Genomic DNA, 24463 nt, shown 5'->3' with positions numbered 1-24463 from the left:
TAGGCTCTGCAGACCTTTTTCTTTTTCTTTTTTCTCTTTTTTTTTAAATTTTATTTATTGATTTAGGAGAGAGAGAAAAGCACTGATTTGTTGTTCCACTTATTTATGCATTTCATTGATTGATTCTTCCTGTGCCCTGACCAGGAATCGAACCCCCAACCTTGGTGTATTTGGGATGATGCTCTAACCAACTGAGCTACCTGGCCTTGGGTGCAGACCTTTTTCACTCTGTATCATCTTGCCTCACAGAAGGCACAGTTCTAATCTGTTTACATGTATGCCTCAATTTCCTTTCCTGCCAAGTTTGTTGTGACTGTCCCCCTGTTATCTAACTTGCTCATCACTTGTAGAACCTAGTACATATGTACCTGGCGTATAGTGAGTACACAGTGAATACTGAGAGAAATGGATGGATAGATGGTGGTGGATGGATATGAGTAAATGGTTGTTTACTTTTACTGAGTGCTGGCTGGTTTGGCTCAGTGGATTGAGCGTCGGCCTGCGAGCTAAGTGTCACTGGTTCGATCTTCCAGTCGGCACATCAGAGAAGGAAAACTCTGATTCCAAAAAACCTCCGCTGCCTTGCGGCATACCTCCTCAGGGGAAAGGCTAGGGGAGTAAACCCCGACAGAAAATCCGGAGCCGGAGTCCCTAAGGCGGTTTGACATTGGAGTCAACAACGGCAACTCCTGCGGCACACCTGAAGCCAAGCTGTATTGACTTCGTCTTTCCCTTGGATCCTTCAGCTGCGAAGAGAGGGGGGTCTGCTGCATGGGCAACAGCAGACCCTCCATATCACCCTGCCCAGGCTCTGTAGCTTCAGCTTCACTGGAGAGGACACTCCAGCGTCATCGCAAGATGTCGATTCAACACGGGAGGAGACAGATACCGTGTCACTCCCGAGTCGGACTGCACAGCCATTCTCGGCGGTGCAGATAGACTCTTAAGAAGCTACACCATCGTCTCTCGAGACGGACGGCTGCCGACGACGACGACGACGACGACATCTCAGTAAAACCCTGTTTGTCCATGAAATTCATTCTTTAAAACATTTTGCTTCAGTTACATCAAAAAAGAAATTATCTCATATTTCTTAAAAATCTATGTTAATGAATTTATATGGTTTTCTTTCTAGATCCAACACATGTACCGCTGTGCTCGAGTACAAGGCCTAGATACCAGTGAGGGGCTACTTTTATTTGGTAAAGAGCATTTTTATGTGATTGATGGATTTACAATGACAGCAACCAGGGAAATAAGAGACATTGAAACTTTACCTCCAAAGTAAGTAGATGAATGAAAAGACAAAGTATAGCTACATATTCAGATAGTTTTTTTCATCTAAAAATTGTGTTTTAAATAATACTACCTCTCAGTTTGTGTGTATCTCTTATTAAATATTAACAAGGGTAATAGTTATTTAAAGGCAATAAAGAAAAAAATTGCCTTTGTATCACAATGAAAACTAAATAAAATTTACGACTGTATTAATAGCATTAGACACTAAATTCCTTATATTTGCAAATTGTTCTACTTTTTTTCTTTAGGACCTGTTTTTTGTTGTTGCATTTTTCCATTACAATTTATTCCCCCTTATACCCTCTCCCACCTCCACCCCCACCGACAATCACCACACTGTTATCTATGTCCCTGAGTCCTTTTTCTTTTTTGGTAGATCCCTCCACCACCTAATCCCCCAACACCACCACCAAGAGCTGGCAGCCTGCTCTCTGTCTATGAGTGTGTCTATTCTGCTTATTAGTTCAGTTTGTTTATTAGATTGCACATATGCTTGAACATATGGTATTTTTCTTCTCTGACTGGCTTATTTCACTTAGCATAATATTCTTGTGGCAATGTGGTAAAATTTTCTTCTTTTTTTCCAGCCGAGTAGTATTCCATTGTGTAAATGTCCCATAGCTGTTTTATTCACTGATCTACTGATGGGCACCTGGGCTGCTTCCGTATCTTGGCAATTGTAGATAACACTGCAGTGAACATAGTGATGCTTATGTTCTTTCAAATTAGTGTTTTGGGTTTCTTTGGTGGAATTGCTGGGTCATAAAGAAGTTCTGTTTTTAATTTTTTGAGGTATCTCCATACTGCTTTCCACAGTGACCGCACCAACAGTGCGTCCCCCTTTCTCCACATTCTCACCAGCACTAACATTTTAGTACAAACACAGTTGTAGAGAAAATGTAAGTAGCTGCACAATATTCTAACAGATAAAAGAACATCCCTGTCCTCTTGAGTGCCTGACAAGTAGTGTAGACTGCAGCATAGGCAGGAATTAAGTAAGTTTTATCCATCTTCCTTTTCTTCTGCCAGACAAAGCTAGAAAGAAGATAAAAAGCTAAAGGCTTAGAAAATTAACATGTTCTCTTCCTTTGACATTTTGAACACCTAACACTATTGAGTAGTGGACACAGTCGCTGCAGTTCATTCCTAGGACATGTTTCAAATAATTACTTTCAACAACAATCAGGGCCACATTATGACTTTCATGGGCCTCTTCCTCCATATAAAAATATCAACAATTATATTTTATTACTGTTGGTTTAAAGATGAATATATTCATATTATATATTAAAACATTTTCTTGGGCTCCTAAAAGTACTTATACCTTGGCACTCTGCCTGATAGATAAGTTGACTCTGATGGCAATAATGGGATTTTTTAATTAACTTCACCAAAGGAGGTTGCTTATATGCTGAGTAGCTGACAAATTATTCTTTTAATCGTATTTTTTGAACTGAAATTTCTGATATACTGTTCTCCATTCCTATTCATATGTTGAAAATAACAGCTGTTGTTGAACTGTGAATTTATCTCTTGCTGTGTTTTTATGTCCTTTCTCTTGGCTGCTTGTAGTATGCATGAGCCAATTATCCCTAGAGGAGCTAGGCAAGGCCCCAGTCAACTCAAGAGAACATGCAGCATTTTTGCGTATGAAGATATCAAGGAGGTACACAAAAGGAGGTATCTCCTGCAGGTGGGTTGATATAGTAGTACTAAATGTTTTATCATGTTCCTTTATTCAGGGAATGTATTATTTTCAAATTGATACATGCCATAAAAACTCTTTATAGGACCTGCATTATTCTTTAGAGTATTTTTACATTATTCCTTAAATTTGGTTATGTGATAGGCAAACTGATATTACATGGGCGCATAACTCCGTATAATGCATCTTTTAAAAAAATGCAGCCTAAAACTTAAATGATATCATTGTCATCCATCCTTATTATAGCTACCCAAATCAGCATAATTGCCTTTTAATGTAAAAATTACATCCTCATTATAATTTTACAAAATTATAACTGTAATTATTTTATTTTACCATTATTTTATTATTAGATATTTTAGAAAAAAATTGAGAACACACAACAAATGGGCTCTGTTTATTTTGTAATTGAATCTGCTCGGAATTTATGACACAGTGCTCTTCAATGAGTTGATTTTTTTTCAATATTGTAGAAATAGATAGTGGAAAAGTTAATCTATATATATAACCTTATTTTTGTTTTTGTTTTTTTCTTTTTAATTTCTTTTTCTCTGATCATTTCAGCCAATTGCTGTGGAAGTTTTCTCTGGAGATGGACGGAATTACCTCCTTGCTTTTCAGAAAGGAATTAGAAATAAAGTCTATCAAAGGTATTATTTATTACAGGTTTTATGATGCCATCATGGGAAGAGATGCAAGGGAAACTAGTACCAGTTTAGCTAGTTTTTCAAAATCAAGAATTTAGATCAGTGAACTAACTGCTTTGAAGAAAATGTTTGTTTCATTTTTGCCAACCTCTTAAAACAATGTTTTTCTCACTATTATAATGATGCTATTTTACTTTGAAATGCCTTCTTTTTTTCTGGTATCTTATAGTTATCAAAAGGTACTTTCGTCACTAAGTCCTTGTGTCTCTAAATGTAAAAAAGGATAGTGAAACTGTAGCTTCAAAAATAATACTTCAGGTTCAAAATAGGCTTTCTTCACATTAAATAAAGAGACCGAGTTTCCTTAGAAATTACATTCATATGAGACTTTCTCTGTTCTTGGGAGGAAAGTCGGATGCCTTCATCAATGAAAAATTAGCACAGAAAAATAAAGCAGTTAATCTCTAATCTAAACATATTTTACTTTTGGTAAAATATATTTAAAATTTACATTGTAAAAAAAACCTATCCATGGCACTCGAAGGTATTTCTGTTGGGTGTATGAATAATAAGGCTTTTATGAACTGGTCATAGATATAAGAGACATTCTCCAATTCTTTGAAGGGTGGTATAGATGCTGCAAGCCCTGGAGTAAGGGAAGTTTTATATTTCAAGAGATTGCCATGAGGATTGACTAGTATCAAGCAACATTGCTTGTTATTGCAGCATAGTAATTACCAATGAGCACCTGGGAATGAGGCGTTATTCAGATCAAGTGGTTGTGAATGTGGATTGGTAATTCACATATGGGAAGAACTAAGTAAAGTGACTGAGATTTTAATTGTCTGTCTTATTTATCTCTAAAGGTAATATTGTTTTCAATGCTAGGAAATTATTTACTCTTCGTAACTAGAAACCAATACAAGGAGATGAGTTCTTCCTTCTCTGATAAAGTTTTGTATATATGCCAAATTCAAGGTCCACATTCATTCCAAGAATTTCCACATAAGTCTCTTTGCCTTTAAAAAATTTATGTTGACATTGTAAACAACTCTGAAAAAAATTTATAGGTGTCACATAAGTTTCTTATCTTGTGTGTATCTTCATTTGTTCGGTGATGTGTCTGTTCTGTCATTTGTTTAGCCATCATGATTACTTGCTGTCATGTGCATATTTAGCTGTTAATCACTCTAGAACCTTATTAAGTTGGCTCAATTCCTGTGAATCAGTGTAGCAACGCCTTTTCTTCCAGTAACATGGCAGCATAAGTAAAAATCCCAAATGACTGATTTTGCTGTGGACATAAATTTGACTTTGGGAGGCACATCTTACTCATTTTTTGTAACAGAATGTTCTAATGATTGTGTATTCCCGTTGCCTGCCATTATTGGGAAGTGGAGGGGTAAATGCAAAAATTGAAATGTAAATGAACCATTAGATTCTGGCTGAGACTTCATCTCCAATTTTATGCTGTTTTTAAATTTTCCAGGTTTTTGGCTGTAGTGCCCTCTCTAACGGACAGTTCAGAGTCTGTGTCTGGGCAACGACCAAACACAAGTGTGGAGCAGGGGTAGGTTGCTTGCTCCTTGCGATATAATTTAATAGTAAAATAAGGATGTTTGTATCTGGACAGAATTAGTTAATATTTCTGATGAGTGTTCTCCCTTCCTGGTGGTTGCACAAAATTGTTTAATCACAGAATACAAGAAGGAAAAAAAGAAAATGTATGCATGACTACTCATGTCAAATCAGAGCTCACATTTTAACCAATTTCCTTGACGTCTTTTAAGCATGCCTGTTTTCCTATATGCATAACTGAGTCCATGCTATACAGATTTCTATTCTTCTTTCATTCCGTGTTATATGTGAATAGTTCTCCTGCTTTAAAAAATTCTTCAGGAATATTACTTTATTTGCCACTTAGTCATCATGCATATAAAACATTCTTTTATTTGTGGATATTTCATTTTTATCATGTTCCCTTTTAAAAATAATGGAAGTTGATTCCTGATTATTTTTTAGAGTGAAGTCCCCTTAGTAAAATAAAGGGTGTGAATTTGTAGGGTTTTGGAATATAAAACCGACTTAATTTGCATAAAAATTATTCACATTTATATTCCACTATTTGTGAATAAGTTTAATTGTCTCCATAACATGCTTGTGAACTTTTTATATTTTTTAAAGTTTTACTGATTTTATAAAATGCATTTTTTTTTTTTAGTTTTTAAATGTGCATTCTTTTATTATTAGTACTAGAGCTCTCTAATTGTTTGTTAGTCACCTAAAATCATCTGTGAATTCTATAACTTTTGACCTTTTTTTTTTTTTTGAGTTTCATGGCAATGATGGTGGTTTGATTTTTATTTTTTTAAGATTTTATTTATTTATTTTTTGAGTGAGGAGAAGGGAGGGCAGAAGAGAGGGAGAGAAACATTAGTGTGTGGTTGCCTCTCACATGCCTCCCACTGGGGACCCAGCCTTCAACCCAGGCATGTGCCCAGCAACCCTTTAGTTCCCAGGCCGGCACTCAATCCACTGAGCCACATCAGCCAGGGCTGATTCTTTTTCTTTTAATTGATATATAATTGACATACAACATTTGATTAGTTTCAGGTATGCAATATAATGATTTGATATTTTTACACATATTTTGAAATGACCACCACAGCAGTTAGTTAACCTTTCCTTGTGAGTTGTTATTATCAATTTGTATGTAATTTTTCTGTAATAATGTATTACTCATATACTTGTCATATTTGTTGCAAAATGCCTAATTTTCCTCTTAATTTTGTTTTTTGACATTTAAATTTAAACTTCTGCTTTTATGTGTTCAAGTCTATCAATGGTTCCTTTTACTCTTTTCATCTGCTTTTACTCTTAGAAAGTCCTTCTGGGTGATATGGCCATTTTAAGAATTCATATACCCACCTCCATTCTCAGTTATTCTGGACTGTGTCCTTTATAATCCACTAGAAGAGAAGTAGTGCTTTTGGGCTGCAAATGAATTATTACAACATGCAAGAAAGTGACTTAAAACTTTACTGGAGATTGTGTAATTTGTAAATAAAATTTGAGTCCTGTCTTTGTATATCTAAATATATTAAATTTGTGTATTTATGTTTGGGTTGCTGCTTTTATTTTCATTTAACTGAGATTTAACAAATACAGATACTGCATATATGTTTTTGTTAACCTCAGAAACATGTTCTGTTCCTAATCATTTGTGTTGTTAATATAAATACAGGAACTGAAAGGCTCCTTTAGAGCACATTGAGTCTTTTTTCTATATGTAATCAAATTGCTAGTACTTTTACCTTGCTCTTTCATTGTTCCTACTATTTTTTGTGCTGAATTGGCAGTTCTTAAAGAATCTCTAAAAGTTCAGAGGCAAGAAGCAGATATTCATTTCCAACTTTAACCTTCTAATTGTTCCCTTTTTTATAAACTTGAGGAGTGATCATAGCTCCTTTTTGACAGAGAATATCCTCTGCATTTACTTTTCTAATGGGAAGAATTTGTCTAGGAGTTGAAATTGATATGTGTACCATTGAGCTGTGTTTATTAATTTCCTTTCAGACAACAAACTATATTGTTAAGTGTTTGCCTACTGGTTCAGTGATCACTTTATAATCTTCAAAATATTAACTAACAATGTTATAAAGCTGTGAAGCCTAAAGAAGGGTTTTATAGCATTCTAGAAAAGACTGCTATCAAAAAAAAAAAATACATAATATTAAGTGACCTAGACAGTGATGACTTTTCTCTCAAAATATTCATATTCTCATTCACTTATCAATATTTATGTTAGGAAATATATGCTATGTACCAACTATGTACAAAATAATACAATTTCAATTATTACAACTTAATGTCTTTAAACACTTTTACATAGTGATTATTGAAAAAGGTAGAAGGTTGGGCTAGATTGATGTCTTTCAAACTCTTTTGGCATAACCCACAGTAAAAAATATAAGGTCTGTCCAGAAATGTATCCAGCCATGTACTATGAAAAACAGAGACATTTACTGAAGAAGATACAAGATACAAGAAACATTGCACATAGGACAATGACACCTCAGTCCCCTTCAAAGTAGGCACCTTGGGACCTCACACAGTTTTCCCAGTCGCCATCAGCAGCCCCATCGTGTTTTCCTGAATCTCATCAACAGTCTGAAATCTCTTTCCTTTCAAAGGTGATTTTAGTTTTGGGAAAAGTCAGAAGTTGCAGGGTGCCAAATCTGAGCTGCAGTGTGGCTGAGTCACCCAGGTGATTTGAACTTTTGTCAAAAAAACTGCACAAGACATGATGCAGAGTGAGTGCGTTGTCATGATGAAGCTGCCGATCATCAGCTGCCCATAGCTGCGGCCTTCTGAATCATCTGAAAAGCTTCCACAGAGGAAAGTTGAAGCTTAACACAGACTTTGATGCACATTCGTTGTTCTAGGAGTTATTTCGAATGTGATGGCCACACAGTACACATGCTCACTCAACAGTGTCTACCATCCCAACCGTCTAGTATAGTGAAGTCCTCATTGTTCACGTATGTGCATTCCAGTCCCCTCTTCTTGGCTGCCAGGTTACACTGATGTCGCACAAACCATTCTCATTGTATTTACAGTGGCTGGACTTTTTCTGGACAGACTTCATATATTCTACGTTGCATCCCAGGACACACAAATTGAGTAGAAAAACAAAGACAAAATGTGCTGAAAATACTGTCTGTGATGCCTTTCGCTGTTCTGTTTCCTTCAGTTCTATTCCATGTCATTTTATATTTCAAAATGCTGATTGCAACCCACTAAACTGATTTTATGACCTACTAACAGGTCCTCCATAGTTTGAAAAATTCCAGGACCAGGTGACTTAAAATTTTCAACTTGATAATTAGATTTAAAATGCTACTCCTACAATTTAATTATTTCTTGTTTTCAGATCTGGGTTGCTTAGCACTTTGGTTGGAGAGAAGTCTGTCACTCAGAGATGGGAGGTAAGCCTCCTATGTAATTTGTAGTTGGATAGTATAAACTATATAGTTAAAAGCACTTTAATAACCCATAAAATATGTACCATAGGAAATAAGTATTGTTTTCATTCTTTTGATAAGTTTTGATGTTCTGAAATCTATAAGAAAGAAACTGTCCTTTACTTCATTTTGCAGATAACATTTTTAAAAGTGAACATAGTGGAGATAATTGATCACTTTAAAATAAACCTTTATTTGTCTTTCCCAAGAGAGGTGAAATCAGTAACTTCCAATATTTGATGCACTTGAACACTTTGGCTGGCAGATCGTATAATGATCTTATGCAATATCCTGTTTTTCCTTGGATCCTGGCAGATTACGACTCAGAGGTAAATCTCAAATCATTTTGTGTAAGTAGAACACATTTGAAAAGTAAGTAAGAAATACTACAATGGTTTCAATGTTTTATTTACTTTATAGTTTTAAAGTTCTCAGCAGCATGAGGAACCTTTAGCTTGGACTTATACAGAATATGGATAATTTACAGATTTCTTTGGTATTAATTCATAACTTCTGTTTGGTTTCCTTAAGTGCTAATCAGTTTGTATCCACTAGTGGATGTCTCTCTGTTCTCTACACTGCAGGCAGTTTCAGAAACACAAATCTAATTGAGTCATCCCTCTGTTTAAAATGGTTCAGTGAATCATCATCACGATTTGAAGAGAATTTAAAAACCTCAGTAGTGTGCTCTTTACAAAGTAGCTCCTATGAATCTATACTTTATTTACTCCCAGGATTGCTGTTCTGGGCTACTCTGTCAGTCTCGCTTATGTATTCCCTCAGTAGCTCTGCACGCACTACACTCCTGGCATGGAATTTTCCCCAGTGCTCATGCACGTCTCTGCTACTTACAGATTCACCTGGCTAGCACCATTTCACCCTGCAAGACACACATAAGTATCACCTCTGAGGAGCCTTCTGTCTTCTCTCTCCTCTTCTTCTATTCACACACTGCCTTGACGATGTATCATGGTACTTCGTTTTACAGCGTGTTATGATCATGATTTGTGTCTGACCCTAGTGAACTGAGGTCCTTGAGTATAAAGACTCTCCTATGTGTCTCTTTAATTCCCAGCATCTAGAATAATGCCTGGTACTTAATATATGCTTTAATGTTCGTTGCTTTAACCAAAAAGAAGAAAAAGAAAAATTAATGAAATATTCTGTATATAGAATTTGAGGGGACAAGTGTACTAACTTATATTCATAAATGTGGATCAGTTTTCTCCTGCCCAAGGCTTTTAAAATACAAGTTTGGCAAAATTGGTCAGTCTTATGCCCTATAAAAAGAATACAAATAAATATCCCACAGGTGCATATTTCAAATTTCTACTTTTAAGTCCTTCAGGAGGTAAATTTGTGTTTCCTTTCAAATATATGAATTACATCAACTAGAGACGAGCATTTAAAATAATCTGTGGTAGGTAGTCTGAAAGATTCCATCTCAGTTGGAAAGTCACTTGATCTTGTTTGATGTTGTCTTTTAGATGTGAACGGATTACTGAGTGCTCTACTTTATTTTACTTCCCAATCACCTCTAAGAAGGAAATGCTCAAAAGTGAAGTTGGAGTGAAACAGGGGAGGAGGGGAACAGAACAGCAAGGAGATTTGATCCTCCAGTTATGTGGGTGATAGAGGATAAAGATGAATTGGAGCTTTGGTGTCCAGAGTCTCCTGCTATGTCCTTGCCAAGAATAGGAAGGATTTTCCCTCCTACTCCTCATCTCCAAATGTGGATCCTGAGTGCCTTCCTCTGTGAACATGTAATTTCCAAAGCAGTTGTCTTCAGATTGAATCAGTTCACAAACTGCTATGTGCCTCTCTATAAAGTGTGACTAACCAATAGGTATATAGCATTGTTTTGGAGTCCAGTTCTGCCAATGTGACCCCACGGATTCTAGCACATTTATAAGTCATTGTCTGCTATCACCAATGTATCTATGATGGTGAGAATAAGGGATGTATAGTAATGTGGAATTGTATTTTGTTTTGTATTTTAGGAGGTAGATCTCACTAATCCCAAGACATTTAGAAACCTGGCTAAGCCGATGGGAGCACAGACAGATGAACGATTAGCTCAATATAAGAAGCGGTATAAAGACTGGGAAGATCCTAATGGTAAGTAACTTCTCTTGTCATTAGACTTTGTACCTAATTTCAAAAGTAAGCCATTATTTAGTGGTCTGACATCCATGCATCTTTCCACAAATTGCTTATATATCATTATATCTGTATATGTTACATATGCACATATCTATATAACTGTCAGAGTAGAGAATCAGGTTTTGCCTGACAACTGATGGCCATGCTTAGAAGGAATTTCTTTATAAATAGCCTGTCAAGTACTGGCAGAAAACTAAATATGTGTGCTGTGTATAGAGCAGAAATTTTCCATCATAATGTACCTTCATTTTGAATCATATTTAGGCCAGGAACTACACTTTCATTTAACTCTCGTTTTGAAACCCTTCTGCATTAAAAAATTGACTACTTTCTGAAACACTGTTTACTTGTATTTACTATGTTTGATGTTTGTCATGTGTGCTTCACAAACAAGCAAAACAACAAATGGGGGTAAAAACCCTAAGCCTGACAATATTTTCCATGTGGACTCTTTTATTCCCCTCTGCCAAGAAGAGTGGTAAAAACTGCATAGTATTTATAGACAATTTAGAGAAATATATCATTGCAGAGCCAGAACCTAGTGAACAGTATCCTGAAGTCAATGAATACCCTGCTTCAGTGGAGATGGTTTGCTCTTACAGTTATCTTTTTACATTAAAGCCTCAAAACAAATTGCTAGATAGGCTAAGTTTGGGGGGAAAGGCATCAAATTATACTTAACTTTTGATTACTGCCAACGATATAAGTGAGGGGTGGCAGTGTCAGCATCAAGTTTTCATGCTATAGATGCCAGCGCTAACTATTTAGTGTCGCAGTTACCACACGTTAGCATTTTCAAGCATATTAATACCAATTTTATTTTTTATATTTACTCTTTGTTTTCAGTTATGCTTTAATTTTTTGTTTTTGCAGGAGAAACTCCAGCCTACCACTATGGGACCCACTACTCATCTGCAATGATTGTGGCTTCATACCTAGTGAGGATGGAGCCTTTCACACAGATCTTCTTAAGGCTACAGGTAGAACTTCAAATGTAGAATTTTTCATTTTATACAACCCTTCTTTCTATTTAGCACTGTTGCTTTAAAAAATATATATTGTTATCCTCCTTTACAAGAAGTCCTGTTAAGTTTCAGTCTCAAAAGTAAACAATTAAAGTGAAATATTGCTGGGCCAAATTGATGAATTAGAATTCATTTACAATAAACAAGTGCTGAGGTGCAAGTAGCACATGAGGTCTGTCTGGAAAATGTCCAGCTACTGTAAATATAATGAGAATGGTTTGCATGACATCGATGTAACCTGGCAGCCAAGGAGAGTGGACTGGAATGCACATGCATGAACAATGACCACTTCACTGTACTAGTCAGCAGGGGCAGTAAATGCCATAGAGTGGCATGTGTCCTCTGTGGCTGTGACATTGAAAATGACTGAGCGAGTAGAACAACAAATCTGCATCAAATTTTGCATTAAGCTTGAACATTCCTCTGTGGAAACTATTCAGATGATTCAGAAGGCCACAGCTATGGACAACTGGTGACTGGCAGCTTCATGATAATGTACCTATTCATGCATCATGTCTGTGCAGAGTTTTTCTGGTGAAACATCAAATCATTCAGGTGATTCAGCCCCTCTACAGCCCAGATTTGGTGCCCTGTAACTTCTGGCTTTTCCCAAAACTAAAATCATCTTTGAAAGGAAAGAGATTTCAGACTGTCGATGATGGGGCAGCTGATGGCAATTGGGAGAACTGTGTGAGGTCCCAAGATGCCTGTTTTCAAGAGAACTACGGCGTTGTTGCCTTATGTACAATGTTTCTTATATCTTGTATCTTCTTCAATAAATCTCTCTTTTTCATAGTACATGGCTGGATACCTTCTGGACAAACCTCATATGCTTTCTAGCCACGTATACAGAATTCAGCCTTAACTGGTTGAATTCAGTAAACATTTTTAAAAAGTAATATAGTCTAGCTTATTTGCTGTCTTCTTTATTATAATTGTTTTTCTCCACATTCCCTTTCATTTATACAGACAGTATTCTAGGTGCTTAGAAGACTTTAGTGAATAAAGACAAAGCCTGTCTTGTGTAGCTTATATACTATTTTGATTGAGAGAGCCAGAAACAAAATAAGTATATTGTCAAATGGTTTAGAATGTGTTAAATGCTATCAGAAAAATATAGATCAGGGAATGGGGAATGGTAAGTATAGGAATGGGAAGTGAGGGATGTTCTGATGCAGTTTTAAAGAGTGGTCAGAATAGGTCTCCTTGAAAAGATGACATCTGAACAAGAAATGGAAGGAGGTGAGGGAGTTACTCATGCCAATGTGTAGAGAAAGTGTGTTCTAGGCAAAAGCAACAGCCCGTGTGAGCGCCCTGAGTCAGGTTTATGCCTGAGATGTTGGAGGAACAATGTGTCTGGAGCAGAGTAAGTATGAGGAATTCACAGAGGTGAGATTGTGGCAGACCTTGATGGCCATTGTGTGAACTTTGGCATTTTCCCATAGTGAACTGGATCATAGAGACAAATACTCTGTGCTTTCCTAAAACACAGCATAAGGAGTTTGATTGAGGAAGGGGGCAATGTATCTGTGAAGCTGTGTAAGCAAAAGAAATCCCATTTCTTTTTAAATTTGTTTTATCAATCTGTATCTTTTTTATCACCTTTCTAGTTCTCCATTTAATTCTCATTGGTATGAGAACTTCAGTGCCATTTATTAAATCAGTGAACCATATATAATAACTTGAAAATCTCCAACTATAAATGACTACATTACTATCTTTAAGAGCATCATCAAAATGTGGAAGAACTCGTATTCCTTACTGTGCTGCTTCTCTTGAAAAAGTATTTTTTTTAAATGACTTTAAAGTCTTTACATTTGGGCTTTATTTTGATTACAAAACAAATACATTGAGCACCCTTTGTAAGGAATACCCCAAAGAGAATTAAATTAATTTTCTTCTGTGATCATTTAAAATATTGTATATTTGACATAAGATGATGGGAAATGGAAATGTCACCAAACATTTATTTAGGGTTTGCAAGCCCTTGAGCTTGACAGAAGCTGTGAGGTGGGAATGGTTCTCTAACAGAAAGGTGCCTTCTCATTCTGCCCACAGGGAGGCCACTTTGACCTGGCTGACCGGATGTTCCACAGTGTACGGGAGGCCTGGTATTCAGCATCAAAGCACAACATGGCAGACGTAAAAGAACTGATCCCAGAATTTTTTTACTTACCAGAGTTTCTGTTGAATTCCAACAACTTTGATCTGGGTACGTAGAGCTATGGCATGTTAGAAACATTGTCTAGGAAGAGACTGGTAGAAATAAGTCACTTTTCTGAAAATTGTCTGCAATATACACTGACAAGAGAGGTCTTTGTGCTTCCATCTGCTGCTAGTTACTATAACTGGGTGTCTGCAATTAAATATTTTTTTAAATAGCCGCTTTACACCGCAGTGACAAAAATATAAATTTAAAGGAAAAACTTTATTGGGTTTAAATCCAACTTTAAAAAAATAGAAAAATAGCTGTTTCAAAAATAGAGTCTGGGAAACATTTGTAAATTGACACAGATTGCATCTACTGCTCAGAATATTGTTATGTGAGTTTTAAAAAATGTGAGGTAAAATTTAGTTGAAAATTATTACAGTTGAAACCCATTCATAGTCAAAAGTGGTGTATCCAAATTTTTATGTCTTGCTTTAATCTTATGTATTGATTGAGACATTCTCAGCTTACATGCTAATATGTTCTAAAATTAGAATTTCAGCCCTGGCCAGTATGGCACAGTTGGATGGAGCATCATGCCATAACTGAAAGATTGGGGGTTTGATTCCCAGTCAGGACACATACCTTGGTTGTGGGTTCAATCCCCGGTTCAGACATGTGCAGGAAGCAACCAATTGATGTTTCTGTTTCACATCAATGTTTCTCTCTCTCTCTCCCTTCTCTCTCTAAAAGCGGTGAAAAAAATGTCCTCGAGTAAGGACTTTTTAAAAATATTAATCAAAATTAAAATGTCAGAATAACTTTAAGTAAATTCCTTTTTTAAAAAATCCTGTTAGAGTACTATTTTCTACAAAAACAGGGCCAAATCACCATTTGTAAAAAGGAGAGAAATTTGATAATTACTCTGTTCCCCGTATGTTATCCAGCAGTTACAGGAAGTTGACTTCGATTACAATTTTTTGGAACATGGTTTGCTTATTTATGTTTCTGGTTATTTCTTTTAAAGCCTTTCAAAATTTCATTGTTTCCACTATAGGATTTTCCTGCCAGATAGTGTTCTGTTTCATATTTTTCATACCTCATACTTTATATTGTACTTAAGAGTTCAACTTAAAATCTTTATAATACTACCTCAAGATGTTTCATTAATGGAAAATTCTGGGAACTATTCATATCTACTCATTTGAATGATTTCCCTTTTTAACATTTTTTTTTAAATACATGGACAACAGGTTGGGGATTGACTCTGGAAGGGGGAGGGCAATAGAGAGCAATGGGGAAAGAATCGGATCACTGTAATAGAACAACTTTTAAAATTTTTTAAATAGTTTTTATTCAGTTATCCATCAGCAGTCCTAAACTTGTGAAATTATAGCTGCAGGTCCAGTGGGAAAGAGTAAGATTCTCTCAGCCCCAACAGAAGTCTTGGAATTGAGTATTATTACCTCTTTAGGCCCGGAGCTTACCTTTGAGTAGTTAAACACCAAGCTCTAGGGCTTAGAGTTGGAGGGATCGATGGCTTCTGGAAAGAGTAAAAATAGATGATGAACAAGGAAAAACAGTGAATGTGTACACAGCAGTTGAATGTGGCTACACATTAGTATTGTATTATGTTCACTTACAGTTCTCCCCTGGAGAATGTACTCTCTTCACTAGGGACACCACTTTCAAAAAGACAAGTATGGAAAGGTACAGAAAGAAAGAGATACCCTCAGTCTTTCAGAAACACTGGATTCGTTATAATAACATATGTAGCAAAAATGTTTTAGCCAAACTACTTACGAACCCAACCAAATGCTCCACATTTAAATAAGTAATATAAGAAGGGGCATGTATCTGTTATGCTCACTTTAATAACAAATCATCTTCCTCCCATGAAATCACAGACTTTATAAAACATTATTTGCATATAAGAGCTGAAGCCATAAAACTCTTAGGAGGAAAACATAGGTTTAAATCTTCATGACCTCGTGTTTGGCAGTGGATTCTTAGATAGGATAGCAAAAGTATAAGCTACAACAACAACCAAAAAATAAATAAGTTGAAATCGATTAAAATGTATATCTTCATTCAAAGACATTATGCAGAAACTGAAAAGAAAATCTTTATAATGGGAGAAAATGTTTGCAAATGGTATATTTTTAAAAGGCCTAGTGTCCGGAAAATGAAGAACTCTTACCACTCAACAACAAAAAGATAACCCAATTTAAAAATGAGCAAAGGCCCTGAAAAGACATTTCTCCAAAAAAAAATTGTGAAATGCTCAATAAGCACATGAAAGGTGTTCAATATCAATAGTCATTAGGGAAATGCAAATCAAAACCACAATGAAGTGCCACTTTACATATAAGTATGGCTAATAATGAAAAAATATGCACACTAACAGAAAATACCAAGGGCTGGCAAAAATGTGGAGCAGTTAGAACCCTTGTGCATTGCTGATGGGAATATAAAAAATAGTTCCGCCTGTGTGGGAAGCAGTTTGGTGGTTCCTCTAAAAGTTTAACATGGAATTATCATATGACCCAGCAATTCCTCTCCTACGTATATTTCTAAAAGAATTGAAGCAGAGAATCAAGTACATGTACCCACATGTTCAAAGGTGCACTGTCTACAATAACCAAATGGTACAAACAACCCACATGTTTATCAATGAATAAACAAATTGTGGAACATACATATAATGGACTATTATTCAGCAATAAAGTATGAAGTACTGATAAATGCTGCAACATGAATGAACCTCAAAACATGCTAAATGAAAGGAGCCAGACACAGAAGTTCACATAATGTATGAGTCCACTTATATGGAATATCTAGAAAGGTAGTTTCCAGGGATGGGGGGTTAGAGGAATAGGGAACAACTGCTTATGTTACAAGCAGTAATTACAAGCGGTAATCTTTTGGGGGTGATAAAATGTTTTGGGATTAGAGAGGTTATGGTTACACAACATTGTCAATGTACTAAATGCCACTGAGCTGTGCACTTTAAAATAGTTAATTTATGTTATGTGAATTTCACATCAATAAATAGAACACTGCCTCTTCCCACAGAAAAGATAGTAAATGGTTTAAAAGAAAAAATACTTGGTTTTTTTCCCCCTACTTCTGGAATGAATAACATTCATCCCTGGTCTTCTTGTCCTCACACCTGTGGATATACATGGAGGGGAGCTGCTGAGTGGCAGAATTAGATAGACCAAGAGTTTCCTACAGACCATGTTCCCTTGAAGTGACATTTTAAAACTGCAGATAGTGCTGATTAAATACAATTATATCACATAATTATTTAGGGATTATGAGCAAAATTTTGAAAAGTAGATTATATCTGAAATAGCCTTGGAAATTACTACCTGCTTCTCATTATCAAAAAATTAGTCCTGGAGGACATTTCAAGGGGACTGGAGTGAGGGTGTGAAGGGGGGAGTGGTTATAATAACTTGATTGTTTTATTTGTTTTTCTTAAGTCATGTGGTAATTTTTCCAACCAAGTCAAGACATTCCTTTAAACAATAAACTGATTTTTGTATCTCTCACTTAATATTACATTGTAAATAAGCCATCAGATAACAATGATGAAAACAGGATTGTTTCTAAGGGAAATATTTTTATTGGCCCTTACTTAGAACTGCCTTTGTGTTCCAAAATTTGAACAATTGCACTTCTCTATGAAAATTTCTAATACGACTATTTATCTAACCTACTGCTGTTAAGCTAGTGAGGCAACATTATCATTTAGAGTCATTTTTTACAATGATCTTCTGATATGTAACTGTAAGCTAAAGTTAACTTTTTGGTGTTATTTTTAAAAGGAAGAAAAAGAACATGTTTCCTTAGTTGCCAGTCCCATTTAATGTGTTTTATTGTGGATAGAATTCATAGCAAATTGTTTCTTTAGTATCTTAAAGATAATCTGGCTATGACTTAAGATAACAAAATGCATTATTTTAACAATACATTAAAATAACAAAATATGTTGAATTAATGCCACTTGATGTGCGTTATTACAACTTGATGTTTTTGTTTCTGCCAGGTAGCTCCATAGTCTTTCCAAATGTTTTTTCTGTTAAATGATACACTAACAGCAAAAAGGTTATGTTTTAGATTTTATTTCTTTAATAAGAATCTTTACAGCAAAATATGTATCAATTCTACAGAGCTCTCTGAAGAATTTAAGAATCAGAAATATGAGAAACCACATGTATTCCAAATATCTCAAAGAGACATTGGTACTTTCATTTCTTCTTATGCAAAGAAAGCAAACTGAAAGTTACTGAGGGGTTAGGTACTCCTTCAATAACCTCCTCAATGTAAATGACAAAATTGTGTCAAAACGTTAAGACAGAAATTTAGTACTAGTTAACTGCTGATAACTCACCAAATAGTAAGCATTCTGGAAAAGCCTAAAAAAGGAAGAGTTTAGAGAAATGCTCATGGTCTTCCAAATGAGCCATCCATTCTAAGGGGATTGAATTTGAGGGGTTTTTCCAAATTCAAAACAGTAGCCCCATAAAATGTTTCATTGAAGACTCCTGTGGTCAATTAAATTTCAGACATGTTGTGTCTCATGTACCTCCTAGCAGTATCTCTGAGGAGTCTTGCAGAAAAGAAACATATTCAACTTTGCATAACTCATCATTTCCTTAAGTCATTTGACCATGAGCACCCCTCTGTTTTGCTAACATTTAATAAATCTCTCTGAGGGAGTGCACTAAGGAGCAGTCTCAGGGAAATGCCAGAGTAGATGATCTGACAGTCCTTTCTTGTGGTAAGATTTCATAATCTGACAATGCATCCAAACGCACTATTTCTCTGTTACTTAATATGAAGTTATTAGTTATCACATTTTTTCTTTTTCCTTTTTTTTTTCTTTTTTTTTTTTAATGTATCCAACTGCACAGGCTGCAAACAAAATGGCACCAAGCTTGGCAATGTTATCCTTCCACCCTGGGCAAAGGGGGACCCACGAGAATTCATCAGAGTCCACCGAGAGGTAACGGGAGTACACTTTGCAGTTGACCTGGATTTCATTGGGTCATTGACTATAACCCAGAGGACATTAAGCAATATGTCACCCATTTGGTCAAGTTATTAATATTATTTTTATAATTTTTAGTTATTTTTTCCTGTTGACCATTGGCTAATTCTTTTACTTTCCGAGCAATTAATAAATGTTAGGCAGTGACTGAACCTTTGTTTTGAAATTATAGGCTTTGGAATGTGATTATGTGAGTGCCCATCTGCATGAATGGATTGACTTAATCTTTGGCTATAAACAGCAAGGCCCTGCTGCAGTAGAAGCTGTAAATGTCTTCCATCATCTGTTTTATGAGGGTCAAGTGGATATCTACAATATAAATGACCCACTAAAGGAGACAGCCACCATAGGGTTCATTAATAACTTCGGTCAGATCCCTAAACAGGTATGGATGTTCTTATCATCACTGTTCTCTATTTCATTTTCTAAGCTTTATAATATTTCTTTAGATGATGAATGACCAATGATATAATACCTCAGTTAATTTTTTAAATATTTTATTTATTTATTTTTAGAGAGAAGAGAAGGGAAGGGAGAAAGAGAGGGAGAGAAACATCAATGTGTGGTTGCCTCTTGCACGCCCCCAACTGGGGACCTGGCCCACAACCCAGGCATGTGCCCTGACTGGGAATCGAACCAGTGACCCTTTGATTCGCAGGCTGGTGCTCAATCCACCACGCCACACCAGCCAGGGAATACTTAAGTTTAGACTAAGTTTTCAGTAAAGGACTGTAAATATCACCAGTAGATTCCAAGGGTATTGCTTTCTCCTCCTTTTAACATACAAATAAATAGAAATATTGTTTTTCAAAGAGAATTTTCCCTTGCAGATTAGTGCAGGGCATGCTCTCCTGCACCTGCATAAAACCTGGCAGGAGGTTGCAAGCACAGTCAGGAAAGCAGGTGGGACCTGGGGGTCATAGTATGAACAGAGATGGGGTTCCGTCCTGAAGCCAGTAATACCGTGCTCAGTTTAAACAGAGAAATGACATAGTCATATCTAGACTTTAAGGATCTTTCTGGCTAAGGCATGTGCATGTCCATTATCTCTCTCTCTCTCTCTCTCTCTCTCTCAGACACACACACACACACACACACACACACACACACACACACACACACACACACACACACACACACACACACACACACAGAGATAGTGGTGGTTTGAATTAAAGAGGTTTGATAAGTGCTACAATGTGAGACAACTGGCCATGGCAGTGCCTGGGACCAGCCCTGCATCAGCTGCTCTAACCACCTTCAGTAATGAGCCAGCCTCCACTAAGAGACCCCTCCCTTCTTTATCCAGTCGCAGGGCACGCCTGTGGGAGGGATGCACCCTGAGCAAACACTGTGGAGAAGGCTTCTCTGGGCCCTCACATCACCCACTTTCCTCAAGTGCCCGGCCTCTGCACTTTGGCCCTAACTGCCGCTCTCTGTCCCTGTGTCAGTTCTCTCTCCTGGACTCCCTTTTGTAGCTTAACCAACTTAGAGTTTTCCAGGGTTGACAATTGGGAACACACAGAACAATGGCTGGTCTTTGTTCAAGGAAAAGCTGTGAGGGACAGCAGGACAGCCTGCAACTATACCTTTCACAGTGCAATCTGGACCACTTCCCCTCCAGTGAAGGAACCAAGTGTACTCTTAAAGTGCAATGCCATTGATAAACACTAATCACAGCTGAAGGATCTTAGTTAAACCTTTCCTTTATTCTGAGGGTTACCAGCACAGAAACTGTTTCATACCCTCTGGGAAAAAATATTCTGAAAAAAAAAAATCAAGATACATATACTGTTGCAGGATTTTTGTTCCACTTTTGAGTATAAGAGGCAAGCAGTCTGAAAGATAAGGGTCTGGATAATACATTTCTAGAACATTCCAGTGACTAATATAGAGAACTGCCAAGTATAGCAACCCTAGAAAAATGTAAGCCTCAGGGCCACCATAGCCACACTTCTCTCTATACCCCAGCCTGGCTCTGCCCTTAGGTCCTCACGCAGATGTTCTTCAGTAAGTGTTCATGCATCAACATGCTTTAAAGTATGGGGGTCTTTTTATACAACTTCAGAGGCTTGTGTCATTATTAACTTTTATAGAAAATAACAGAACTCTGATATCATACCCCTGTATGTAGATAAAATAAGAACAATATGTGTAAGAGTTTGAGATCCTAAAATATATATCTTTCTTCATACATATAATTTTTTCTCCTAGAAATTCAGAATGTCAAATTCATAAAGCGTGATGGTATTATATTCATCTTAAACTTCATGTCTTCTAAGGTTTTCCCAAATCTTCCTCAATATCAGTTTTTTGACAGAAATAACTAAATACCTATTTTGAAGATAAACAATAGTTGAAAAATAGTAATCTTAAATGTACATTAATACTTTTTAATCCTATAGAAATACTGAACAGAGATGCCAACGATTTTCTTCTATTTTTTTCTTTACAGCATGGCAAGTAAAAAGGCAACAATGTTCACACTTACAGCAAATTAGTAACACCTAAAAGAGACCAAAATGTTGTGACACAGAGAAAGGCAGTGTTGAAGCCAGAAAAAAAGCCCAACTAAATAGAATATCTGCTTGCCCTCAGTGGCACAGCATGGTTAATTTTTAAATATCATTGGAAAATAATCATCAAGTGACTATAGTTTGAGTCAATTGTAAAAGTTGTTATGAAATCAATGTAGCATGATGATATCTCAGGCTGTAGTGTCACAGCTCTGTCCCTGCTTACAAAGGTGTGAGATCTCGGGCAGCCTCTTTGGATTCCTTCCCTCAGAAGTACTGTACCTACTCGTCATTATGATGCATAAGTAAAACAACGCAATACCTGGCATATAATGGGACTTATAAATGTTAGTTTTCATTATAAAATATGGCATCCTTTCTCATATCAGTTATTTAAGAAACCTCATCCACCCAAGCGAGTGAGGAGCCGACTCAATGGAGACAATGCAGGAATCTCTGTCCCACCAGGATCTATAAGTGACAAGATTTTTTTCCATCACCTAGACAACTTGCGGCCTTCTCTGACACCTGTAAAAGGTAAGGTGATGGGGAATAAACATCTGATTCATGATTCTATGGAATTATTTATTAATTCTAGGTGAGCAATAATAACTTTGAGTTTTGACATTTGTGTAATTTGTAATAATAAGTGCTGTATTTTTTATGTTAAATCATGAACTCATTAGATTTTCTCCTTTTACTTTTCTGTTTTCTTTTTCTTTTTTTTATTTTTTGGACTGTTGGGTTTTTCACCAAAAAGAACCAAAACGTTTTCTTCCCTGCTAAGATAGCAAAAACTATAAAATACCAGATCTTGTAGCTCAACTTTTATATTATGTATGTAGAAAAACTTCCAGCACCTTCATTTATACACATTCTGCCAATTTAGAAATAGTGATAAGAAGACTGCATTTTTAACATGATAATTAAAAGCATTTATGAAATATCTAAAAGTACTTTTTCAAGTAGATTTTTTTCCCCCCTTAGAATTTTTTTTTTTTTTTAATGTTTTTTGCAAAGTCTTGAAGTTGCCATCTAAAGAAATCCAAATATTGGAGCTTCAGAGTCTGGTGAATTGGATTGGCCGCCAGCTCTAGGCCATTTGCCTCATTACAAACTTCATCCTGTGCCGGCTGCAGTCCCTGCCAAGCAGAGGTGCCAGGGCACTGGCTCAGTTGGCAGAGATCTGGGGCACAGGAGGGAATCTGGGCCTCTCAGATGACATCATAGCCTTTCTCCCGAAAGTCTACGGATTGGTTGTATAAGAGGTACTGAAGGACTAGATTGGTAGAAAGTCTCTGTGTGGCATGCTGGGGAGCATCCCAGGTTACTCTGTGCAGCCCCAGAGATCAGGAAAGCAGGACTGATTGCTAGGAGCCAAACCAGAGTACTCATAGACAGCGGAGACTTGAGGGAAGCGTGAAGAAACACCGGTCATGGTCAGCATCCACCAGCAGGGCTGTGGGAAACTGAAAAGCCAAGCTCTCCCTCTAAGGTCATATTTATTGTCTTAATTTGAATGTCAGTATGCTTGATTTATGTGACTATGTGAGGTTACTTTACCATCCTCTATGGAATTATGAAGTTCATTTTCCCTGTTCCTATTGTAATGTGATGATTTGTTTTGTATAGAACTCAAAGAACCTGTGGGACAAATAGTGTGCACAGATAAAGGCATTCTTGCAGTAGATCAGAATAAGGTGCTTATCCCACCAACCTGGAACAAAACTTTCGCCTGGGGCTACGCAGACCTCAGCTGCAGGCTGGGCACCTATGAATCAGACAAGGTTTGCGTTGTTTCTTTCTCACTCATTTCATCTCACTCTTACATGGCTGGACATCCTGCTTAATGGGGGTAGGGAAAGCCCAGGCCAAGGGTTTGTCAGCTGTTTCTTCAAGGCTCAGAGGAAGGGAGGATAAAGAAGCTAATGGACACGTCACATTTCTTACAAAACAAGCCTTTTTGGGAAGTCGTATTCTAGGGGCTAGCAGTTCCACCCCACTCGGAGAATTCCTCCAAGAGATCCTAGCCAGCCAGGTAATCAGCATTTCTTCCATTCAGAAGAGCCCCCTTTTGGTGAGTCACCACCTGGCCCATTTATTATTTTAGGACTCTTAAATGGCTGGCAGAAGACCTGTCACCCCATCCGCCAAGAATCAGGAGCCACTGTTTTGAGTCTTATAAGTATCTCTTGGGAGAGGCAGTGTGTGGTGATCCTTCAGTGCCCTGTGTTTGCCCTCGGACAGTTCCCTCCTGAATGCAAGATGGATACAATCTGTGCAAGTCTGTATGTTGCACTGTAACACATTTAGTTAACATGCTTATTAGTTAACGTTCTTGTCAGCATCACTCATGCTTTCCGTTTATATTTTAACTGGCTACAACAAACACATCCTTTCACCAAATTATCCCACTGCACCTTATTAACAGAGCCTCACACAGTCTGAACATCATTTTTCTGGACTAGAGAAACCAGAGACCTCCACTAAGTTTTTTAGCAACAACCATAGTTAAGAGGCTGTAGAGGGTAGTTCAGAGTAGAGCTTTAGTGGAAAAGTTGCTCAACTGAAACCAGCCCAGGATGTACTCAGTCATTTGTACCTGCATAGAGATCTATGTCCTTCACTCAGTATGCTCATTGTGTTTCAGACATTTTAGTCCTTGATAGCATGTGTCTCACAACTGTTTTATTTTATAGGCAGTGACTGTTTATGAATGTTTGTCTGAGTGGGGCCAGATTCTCTGTGCAATCTGCCCAAACCCCAAGCTGGTCATCACAGGTGGAACGAGCACAGTCGTGTGTGTGTGGGAGATGGGCACCTCGAAGGAAAAGGCTAAGACCCTCACTCTCAAACAGGTAACAAAATATGTGAAA

At 36.9% G+C, this 24463-nt stretch overlaps 1 protein-coding gene across 1 annotated transcript in view; it reads left to right on the top strand.

Annotated features, from left to right (window-relative positions):
* Positions 1-24463, top strand: part of WDFY3 (WD repeat and FYVE domain containing 3) — a 288940-nt gene that overhangs the window by 251133 nt on the left and 13344 nt on the right. Inside the window, exons 47-60 of the mRNA XM_090266254.1 lie at positions 1136-1284; positions 2872-2992; positions 3569-3654; positions 5141-5221; positions 8585-8639; positions 8885-9004; positions 10676-10793; positions 11712-11818; positions 13922-14075; positions 18935-19026; positions 19244-19456; positions 21977-22124; positions 23220-23374; positions 24287-24445. Of these exons, the coding sequence (XP_090122380.1) occupies positions 1136-1284; positions 2872-2992; positions 3569-3654; positions 5141-5221; positions 8585-8639; positions 8885-9004; positions 10676-10793; positions 11712-11818; positions 13922-14075; positions 18935-19026; positions 19244-19456; positions 21977-22124; positions 23220-23374; positions 24287-24445 (1758 nt within the window). The remainder of the gene's footprint in view (positions 1-1135; positions 1285-2871; positions 2993-3568; positions 3655-5140; positions 5222-8584; positions 8640-8884; positions 9005-10675; positions 10794-11711; positions 11819-13921; positions 14076-18934; positions 19027-19243; positions 19457-21976; positions 22125-23219; positions 23375-24286; positions 24446-24463) is intronic.

The sequence above is a fragment of the Furipterus horrens genome, unplaced genomic scaffold, assembly GCF_987537825.1.
Source record: "Furipterus horrens unplaced genomic scaffold, mFurHor1.1.pri manual_scaffold_2, whole genome shotgun sequence".
Classification (NCBI taxonomy): domain Eukaryota; kingdom Metazoa; phylum Chordata; class Mammalia; order Chiroptera; family Furipteridae; genus Furipterus; species Furipterus horrens.
The sequence above is the reverse complement of the archived record's forward strand: the minus strand, read 5'-3'. Positions and strand labels throughout refer to the sequence as shown.